The sequence below is a fragment of the Rhyacophila brunnea genome, unplaced genomic scaffold (assembly GCF_057557595.1).
Source record: "Rhyacophila brunnea isolate RB1 unplaced genomic scaffold, BYU_Rbru_1.0 scaffold_3, whole genome shotgun sequence".
NCBI lineage: Eukaryota > Metazoa > Arthropoda > Insecta > Trichoptera > Rhyacophilidae > Rhyacophila > Rhyacophila brunnea.
The window spans coordinates 54202638-54213058 of NW_028232965.1; the positions used below are offsets into that span (position 1 = coordinate 54202638).

The 10421-nt window shown below is 32.5% G+C and overlaps 1 protein-coding gene across 1 annotated transcript; it reads right to left on the reverse strand.

Moving 5' to 3' along the window:
* Window positions 1-391: 391 nt before the first annotated feature.
* LOC147068562 (uncharacterized) lies at window positions 392-9080 on the reverse strand. The gene is made up of 2 exons (XM_085952509.1): window positions 8995-9080; window positions 392-1837 (listed from the first exon to the last, which is right to left on the reverse strand). Exon 2 carries the CDS (start codon window positions 1830-1832, stop codon window positions 1446-1448), a length of 387 nt encoding a protein of 128 aa, XP_085808635.1. The 5' UTR covers window positions 1833-1837; window positions 8995-9080; the 3' UTR covers window positions 392-1445.
* Window positions 9081-10421: the final 1341 nt, after the last annotated feature.

The window sequence follows — 10421 nt, forward strand, 5'->3', positions numbered from 1 at the left end:
ATATATAAATCACTCATAAGGCTTCAGATACACAGCACACTATGAGAAATAGAGCTCTATGGTTGGTAAGAAAGGCCTTGGTGACAGAACTCACAGAAAAAATGTGAGTTTTCACACGAACAGTTAACTTTATCAACGATTTTCACATTTGATACCTAACTATTTTTCTTTATATATATTAATGCCTTTAGAATCACTTGGTATATTTAACCCAAAAATGACAAAATTGCTAAATGTGAGTGTTATGACTCTTGGCGACTCATTTGGTGTTATACATAATTGTTAGGTAATCAAACTTCAAAAAATATTTCAATAAAACATAATCATCTGAAGACATACAAAAGTATGTATTGATATTAATATATTTATAAACAATGTTTGTTTTTTTGTTATATAAGTAATAGATATTTATTTCTAAAATAATTGCCATGGTTTTATATAGTTTTTTTGACGAAAGTATCTAATAATAAAATAGCGTTAGTTTTTTATAATCTATTTATCTGGTTTCGTGATAACCGGTTTTAAATATTCGTTAATCAATGCTTAAAATAGTATGTGATAGATTTATAAGAAATAATAATGAATATTAATATAATCTGACTTTTTATGGTTTTTAAAGTTTGTCTTCCATATTAACATTATATTAATATGTTATTAACAAGTGATTATAAATACTCTAACAAAAAAGGTAATGATTATTAATAATATAATATTGTGGTGATATTGTAATACATTTTTTTAGTCACTTGGTATAATAATAGGAAACCAATTATTTGACGCTCGATCAAGGAATATTTTATTTTAAAATATTCAATTCCATGGTCATCACTATAAAGGCATCAGAAACAAAGTACCTGGTATACACACACATTAATCTAATAGTATCATGTATAATATACTCACTGATGAGGGCGGTAATCACTACAACTCTAATTAAATAATTATGTAAATTAATTATTTTTTTATTCAACGAATAATTCACAAGATTTAAGAATGTAATATTCTAATTATTGAACATACATAATTTTTAAAACACTTCTGGAAAACGCTTAAGAGAGTATTAAAAGCCATTAGTTAAAATTTGTCGTAATTAATTATGACTCCTTTAGCATAGTGGTCTATGTACGTGGGCGCGATACCCGAGAGATGCAGGTTCAATTCCTGCAGGGTGTCTTACTTTTTTCAAAAAGATTTTTTCTATCGGTTATAATATATTTTCTCAGAAGTGTTTTCAAAATTATGTATGTTCAATAATGTGAATAAGAAACCTAATAGTTTTTATGTGAATACAAAATATTGATCATCTTTAGAATGCATTGAGTACGAGACAACAGTGAATCGATAATTTGGACAGCTAATAAAATTTATATAAATATTATGCACATAGAGGCTCCTTATCGTAAAAGTAATAACTATTCATCCATATTTCATTTCTACAATATATTTTACTGATTGTTTGAAGGTCTGGCGGAAGACGAACTTGATTGGATGTTATCTTGTGCAAGCTGTGGCTTTTGTCTGTGTGCTTCAATCTGTTGCCAGTTGATGAACCAGAATGGCTGCTTATCGACTGGCCATTTACTGATGCGGTCTACAAGTTCGCGGTCTCCGAGGGCGTCGACTGGAAGTCGCACCGTCGTTGTGGTAATATTTTCTCCATCGCTTCCAACGCGGTTATCCAGGCTGACAGTGGTGGTCTCTGCGTCTTCGTCAGGCTTGAACCTGTCGGCGAGTTCTGGATAACCGATTGGTCGGCTTCCGGCGTAGGGAGGCCGCTGAGCTTCAACCAACGCGACGAACGTCAGTACGGTAATGACAAAGAAAGTCCTCATTTTACCTATGGATAAAAAATATAATACTGATCAGTTTTACATGTACAATATTCATTAATTATAGATTGATTACTAGATTAAATAAATAACTGTTCGATGCATACTATTTCATTACCGAATATGATTTATGTTTTATGTCGACAGACGTGCTCCCAACATAAATATACGGTTAAAAATATCTAAAAGCGTTCCACAAATTGTAAGCTCTTACGCTATAGGAAAATCGAAGGTGTTTCTATTTTAAAAAAAGTTATTTATTTCAGTTGATTTCAAACCAATTCTAGATGAATGATTATAATGACAATGACATTAAATGTATTAATTCTACATAATATATTACAAGATCAAAGACTTTAAGATTTATTTTGATATTTGTTTTTATTTTACTCTATTTTTAATATTAATACTTCAGATTGCACAAGGTACCTACAATACTTATAAATTTGTATTATTTAAATATAAAAATAAATTAGTGTGATGCATTTTAGTGTTCTAATCTTTACGATAATATATAATATACACAATTCTGAAAAACAATCATGAGAAAATATAGCCAAAAGAAAAAAGTAAGACACCCGGCAGGAATCGAACCTGCGTCTCTTGGGTATCGCGCCCTGTGCATTACCACTATGCTACGACAGTCACGCTTAATTGCAAGACATTTTAACTATTGGCTTTTATTAATAGGTACCTGCTCATTAGTACTCTTCAAATTGAGTTACGGTAGGCGATCGATTTTTGTATTCTAAATAAAAGTATTTATTACCTACTTTAATTACGTTTTTCAGAATTATGCATGTTCAATAATTAGAATGGTACATTCGTAAATCTTGTGCATTATTCGCTGAATAAAAGAAATAGTTAATTTATGATATATTATATAATAACAAATATTTATGAATGCATAGTGCACTGATAATACTTATATAAATGTAGATATCAATGATAGCATTTTATTTTATTTAATCAATTCGATGACTAACAAGACGTCAATAATGATTATTTTGTTTATTCTAAAATACATTATTTTACCTTCATTTGTAATCTGTCTCTAATATTTTATAACAACATTTTAGTGGTCTAATTAAAAATAACATAAGAAACCAGAATATCCGGTGGTTTACTTCTCTTTGTATTTATCACACAAATTAGATGAGTATGTAATTACATAAACAAAACCTTGATGTGAAGGTTTAAGGTTGTCTAAAAATATAATTAAGTATTATTTACGTTGTACCACGGAATGTTATATAGTTTTGTTATCAATTATAATATACCTTCTTTACTCGGTAACCTAGGTATAATTTAATTTTATACCACAGTCAATTCAATATCGGTTTTGGTCGCCTCACAGACAGGTTAATTATTAACCGATTATTTTTTACTTTATTAGGTAACTTTTTGGGCCTAAAATCACAATGAAAAAAAAATCGGTGTGTACTTTACTACTACCTACTTTTGTACGTGCGTTAGAAATTATACTTCTTTAGCGTAATAAAACAAAAACAAAACTTGTGATAACCTAGATTCTTCGACTAGCTCTTAATTATCTTGTTAAATAACACACTCAAGAAAAAGAACCGCTTATTGGAACGCCGTTGGTTTATTTCTATACACTTTAACTTATATTACTAAATTATATAATTATTTATAGTTATTTTTATTTTTAAAGTAACAACTGCCACTATGACGTTTAATAGTTTGTTTACGTAAGGAATTGCAAATGGCAATAATAATTCGCTGCCTAGGCAACGGAACAATTTTAAAATATAATATTATACTGTATAATCGTCGCGATTGCATTATCATACTGTGGCGTAAAAGTAGTGCGTTTGGCTGATAATCGAACAATCGTGGTTCGAATCCGATCGAGTGCGATTTTTTTCGTGTGCAAAAATAAATTATGTGTTACATGCCAAAAATACACTTTGATCTGATTTTCCAAACAAGATAAAAAATTATCAAACCAGGAATTCGAATCCGAGGTCTACTACTTCATAAACGTACACTCGTCGATCGCGGGCGTTAAATATATAGCTAAACAAACTTCGTCCATTACCAGACAATGAAATAAACCTTCTTCTATGTAGACTGAGTCTAAATATAATAAAAATAAATCAAAAATAATGTCATTTTGAGCAATTTTTATTATTACATTAACTGCATACCATTTTACATTGTTGATTCATTTTTAAAGGTTAAGATTTATTTACTAGACTGCATTGAGAAAAAACGCCTTGCCTTACAAGCGTCTGATAAGTTTTTTTTATAAAATAAAGGACCATTATAATAGAATATTTATATAGGTAATCAAATAAATAATGTCTTCTGGCGGATTCGATCCGTCGCATGCCCAGTTACTTGGGCATATCCTGAGGCACAAACGATGATGTGAAGCATCTGCACTTGTCTGATTTGTCACTTTTATATTTTATTATAATTTCAAACTTTTTTTTTTTATTTCGATCGATATTTTCATTGTTGTGGTAGAAAATATTCATTTTGTTTTTCGATTGATCAAGAACCTAAAAAATCGGTCAAATGGCTAACTATTATTTCTCACAGTTTTTTTTAAAATAAATATGTAGGGGGTGAGAGCATATTATTATTATGGTTGGTATTGTAGTAAAAATGTTGATTTATTTAAAAACAAAATAAGTGTTCGCCTTACTGAATAAATCTAAAAAGGGAAATAAAAATTATATCGGGACAATATCATTGTTATTATAGCTATATGCAATTTAATAGTTTATAACGGTTTGTCCAGTTTTACACAGTCACAGTACGACATTAAATACGGTTTATTCTTCAGGATTATCTTAAAGATGCCTAGTTGGCAAACGTATGATACAAAATTTTCTTCTCTATCACTGTCTAATGAATATCAAGAAAAAATAAGCCAAAAAAATATTACCTAGTTATCCAAATTATTGTATCACTTCAAAAATAAAGGAATATCTATGGAAGTAAGTAACACAACACCACACGTAATAATTATGTACTGATAGGTATGGGTTGCGGAGGGTGTTGATTTACACTTTTCCACTTATTAAAAACACCGATTTAGGGACATTAAGTATATTTCACTATGCAAATAACAATCAATTATTGACAACATTTGTAAGCGCGCGCTTTGGCGCGAAAAAGATAGCGAATCGTATTTGGCGGCGACGTAAGGGCTCAACGGGGGTAGGTAGCCGACTGGCTGTACCTACTCTCGACCCTTGGTATGCCCAGAAAAAGATAGCGGTAAATTTCTTTTCTTTGTTTCGCTGTGCATCATGGTCTGGCATTGACTCGTTTACAATTACAATAATATCATTATATTCCCAACTCTGTCGATTGGAGGATTTTTGATGGGGGATTTAGGCATTATGATAATATAACAAATATTATTTGGTAACAAGTCCCCCCATTTCCTTTTGCCTTTAATCCACCATCGAGAATCAGACAGAGTTGGGGGTAAAACACACACAAATAAACTTATCGACTATTCATAGGTTCCAACTGTTATAACTGATCCGGGTCACTGATAGTTCTCAGCGTGATTGGCTCCTTCAGCCATGGGAGTACCGAGGCTGCCAAGTTTCGTCCTGCGAGGAGCTACCTCGGCCGGTACCGGTACTACTGTAGTTGGAGGTGTTAGCTAATGAAGGTGTGGATATCTCGACAGATTCTGCCTGCTGCTGGACTGGATTCCTCGGCTGATTTTCGTCCCCCTGGATTTTTGGGGTATCTTTTTCGTCTGCGGAGTTGGGTCGGCGGTACTGTATAGAGTCGGTCTGGCGGTAGAAGAATCGGGTATTTCGGATTTTTGTGGGAGCCACTGGTTCGCCTTTGACAGTTTGCGCCATCTTGTGCCCCTTTTCTCTGGTTTCATATTTGTCATGAAGGTTGTAATGATTTGCTTGTGAAACTTGCATTGGCCCGGTGTGCGAAGTCGGGTACAAGTCTGGTCTTTTTATTTTTGTTCGGGTGCTTGGGGGCACCTTCATCCTTTCGACGTTTGTTATAGTATGTGCCAGCTCGCAACCGGGTGTCTTTCCGTTGTCGGAGGTTCGTCGTATGTCGACGGGTTCTTTGGGAAGCGGCGATTTCGGTTCGTCGTAAAGTTCATAAGGACGGTGTCTCCAGTTATCGGCGTCTACAGAATGGCGGCCAGAGGGTATAGCGTATTGATTTGTTTCCATGAACCGATCCTGATTACAACACGATATAATTCGGTTCCATCTTCTACAATAATTTCGTTCACCGGTTATTGTGTAGCGTTGAATTCCGCAGCACTGGTTCACTTTACCCGTAGTGGTATTTATATTAGCTCTGCAGCACTTGGCGTTTGGAGATTCGTACCTGGACTGCCAGTGGTGTCCCTTTTTATAATTTCGGTAGGTTGGATAAAAGTCGTATTTTGTTGGTAGTAATTGTGAAGGATATTTCTTAGCTTCCTGGTCGGAGTCTTCATCTGGAATCCATTGTTCTAGATTACGTGCCACTTCAATGAGCTCTTGCAGTGTCTTCCATGGTTTTCGGTCGACCCGCGTTCTATCTCGTTCACATAACAGGTTATAGAAACGTTTTGCTAATTCTTCCGGCGCAGTTTGTGGCATAATCACAAAAGCTACGTCTCTTTTCTCGATTAGGAATGGGAATGCTTCTTGCGATGGTTTCTGCCGGATCGATTTAAGCTCGTATTCCAATCGGTCGATCCGCTGCTGTGCGCGGAATTCTCTTACGAGCTCCCATCGGAAAATTTCCCATGAAGACGGTCGGGATGGAAGAGCTTTCCACCAGGTTAGAGCATGGTTTCGGAGACCAGATGCAGCTAACCTTGATCTGTGATAGTCGTGGGTTTTGGCGGATGTAAAATATTGTTCGCACTGTTCGATAAATACTCGGACGTCACTGAATGCCCTACCGTCAAATTCTATATCAAAGACGGGCGGGAAACAACACATTGTTAATTCGTATTATTTTTTTCACATCAACACAGATTATAGTTCGGTTAACTTTGCGGGCGCCATCAAATTTATTAAAATTTGAAAAATCTCGTCGTGGGTTTTTTTCAGGGCCGTGGTTTCTGAAGTCGCATTGACTTCGTTGCCCTCACGTTCTGGGGGCCACTTGATAGGTATGGGTTGCGGAGGGTGTTGATTTACACTTTTCCACTTATTAAAAACACCGATTTAGGGACATTAAGTATATTTCACTATGCAAATAACAATCAATTATTGACAACATTTGTAAGCGCGCGCTTTGGCGCGAAAAAGATAGCGAATCGTATTTGGCGGCGACGTAAGGGCTCAACGGGGGTAGGTAGCCGACTGGCTGTACCTACTCTCGACCCTTGGTATGCCCAGAAAAAGATAGCGGTAAATTTCTTTTCTTTGTTTCGCTGTGCATCATGGTCTGGCATTGACTCGTTTACAATTACAATAATATCATTATATTCCCAACTCTGTCGATTGGAGGATTTTTGATGGGGGATTTAGGCATTATGATAATATAACAAATATTATTTGGTAACAGTACTTATATTATATTAAGTGAAATTTCCTATATTAAGCGTGAATTATTTATTGGTACAAAATTTTCTAATATTATTAGTTGTTAATATAAAACATAGTTAACTCAAAATATATTTATTTTTAATTGATTATTTATGCTAGTAGAAATGTCACACCATTTTTCGACGTTTTCTCCGATTTCCGCTAATTCTAAATTTAAAAATATACCGACACGTCAAATAAAATATTCGAAAGAAAACAAATGAAAATCATTCTCCTATTAGTTTGACAGATAATGAACCAGTGTCGTGTTTTCAGATTATATTTTTATATAATTAGTGGGGAAATGTTTATTTCTAGGTAAAACTCATACGTACCAGTGTGCCAATTTCAGATTTAAAAAAAAATGTAGAATAATAATTTTGATTTGTGATATATTTCGAGTAAATAGAAAGTATTAAACGACATTACAAACAATACATTTGGGACACGATAGACGGTAAGATATTACAAATTATGGTGTCAAATAGAAAACGCATTTTTGTAAAAGAAAGTCGCTTGGAGTTATAATTCGCATTTTGAAATTTTGTCGTTTTTGAGTTAAATATGCTAAGTGATTCTTTTCTCTGTTTAGCTCTATTTTACAACGTTTTTTTTAGGTCGTATTCTTATTTGTCCGGTGGTTGTTTGTCCGGTACAAATCTTGCAATCGATTTTTAACTAACTTTCCGACTAGATAGATATTTGAAACTTTTAGAATGTATCAGAACACGATGCCAATGCATTTTTTAATACTTTTTGCCATCTTTAAGTAGAATTTAATTCATTTTCAGTTAATTCTGTTTTGTATGAAAAGTTATTTCGATACCATTATTGGTTGCTATTGGGTCCTAGCAACTAAATTATTAAATAATACGTGCGTTACTATGTAAATCAATATGAAATGACATTTCATTATTCAGTATTATTTCTATCAAGTACAAATCTTTTTGATCGTTTAAGCTAGTCAAGTCAAGTTTATATGATTCAACAGAAAATTTAAAAACGTTGTATATAAAAAGTTATTTCTATCTTATAATTATTTCATAGTATGCTGTATGTCTGAAGTATTAGGAGTATTATACATTTTTTTTAAAATAATGTATATCGACTAACTCACTCATTAATATTCAAGGGAGTTCAATACTTTTCTTTTAATTACAAGGTTTGCTCAGGTGGGTTTTTTGCGGTTATCTCAAAACTTGATTTTTTTGGAATATGTGAGTTATGATTCTAAGCGACTTTAATTATATTTAATGCTTTATGGTTATGCCCGATTAATTAAAAAAATATTTATAAATTTCTTAAATCGTTAGTAAGTAGGTATATATTCTGTATTGCTTTGGTTAAATCTGATATTAGTGTGACTACCTACTTGATAATATATTTGTATTAAGTAGGTATATACACATTTTTTTTTAAAATAAACAATAATTCTTTTAACAACATTTCATTATTAAAATTAAGTATTCTAATAAAATTTAAACCTAGTTGTGTGAGAACTATATTGATAGCACATGATTTAATATTTAACTGTTTGGTGGTCTATACAATTTTACCTTATGTGCATAATTTATTTAAAAATAAAATTATGAAACTATACGATATTAAAAACATACCTTTAATATTGTAATATCCTAACTTGATTATAAACAGTACCGAACTGCAATTCGTGTGTTATTCGATCAATTCAAAATCCTTTACTAAGGCTTCTTTGCAAAAAATTGAGTTTATATGAGAAAGTTCAAATATTATAATTTTCGCGATAACTGTCAACAAGTTTCTCCAATAGTATGCTGAATCTCGCACATAAAAAAACTTGAAACTTGAGATTATTCCAGCGATTTGATTGGTTAATTCAAAATGCGCATGTGCACTGCTATTGGATAATATTTCGAATAAAAACTACATAATATGGAGATTTCCACTGTTCCCATTTATTGGAAAAACCCGCCATTTCGTAGAGTTCAGTGTTAATTATTTAGTGACAAATTTGGACCGAATATGTCTAGTGATTGGTATGTCACAGTGGCACTAGATGTCATTGCGCTTTATCACCGAATTAATTTGGTGCATACAAAAACTAAATACTATTATATTGTGTAATTCCACTATGGAAATGCTGGAAAGACCCAATCGACACCGTCGTAAATTAATAGATTAGTCCAAACTACAATCAGTATAACAAATGTATTACATTAGGCTGATTTTAGCTACGATTTGTTATGTGAATTCATGCATTATTATAATTAGTGTAACAAAAATAAAAAATAAATACTTTAAGGGCGGACGTGCTCGGCGTGGGTCAAAATGGAGCTTTTTTTTATTTTCAAAGCATGATCCTGGACATACCTTAAACGTTTTAGATAATCTATTTGTATAATTTTGAAGCCTTATTATCCTTTATATTTATTTTAAACATTTAATGACTGCATAAAGAACCTATTTTTATTACATAAAATAGTATTCTTTTAAACCTCTCGCTCTAATGTTTTAGAATATAGTCATATTTCGGTACATAACTGTGCAGTGGTGTTAAGATTTTTTACATTTATTAATTTTTAAACGCATTTATAAAACCATTAGTGTAATTTATGATGAGATAATTTTAGTAAAATATTTACGATAAAAAATTAAATTGATAATCTCTGTGATCCCAAATTTGACAAGAATTAGGCATTTTATTATTCAAAAAATCGGCAAGATTTACACATTTGAAGATAATTCTAAAGATATTAATTATAAGCTATGTCTTTGACCATTCAAGTGTGATAAATATCCTACGAATAATGATTGCTTTATAATAATTATTGCCCTAAGAATAAGGTAGTGATTTTTTGAAATACGCCAATTCTTTTGGCATTCCCCAGTGGTTAAGCTACAACATACGGCCGTAGCCATACATTGACAAACTAAAATTGAAGTAGGGAGTAAAATGATGTTAACGCGCGTGTTTGAACATGTACCGTTTAAAAAAAAGGTTTTTTTTCGGTTAGGTACATGTTCAAACACGCGCGTTAACATGATCTATGTCACTATGTCCAGG

Coding starts and splice junctions, on each gene's coding strand:
- LOC147068562 (XM_085952509.1), bottom strand. CDS start 1,832: ATGAGGACTTTCTTTGTCATTACCGTACTGACGTTCGTCGCGTTGGTT.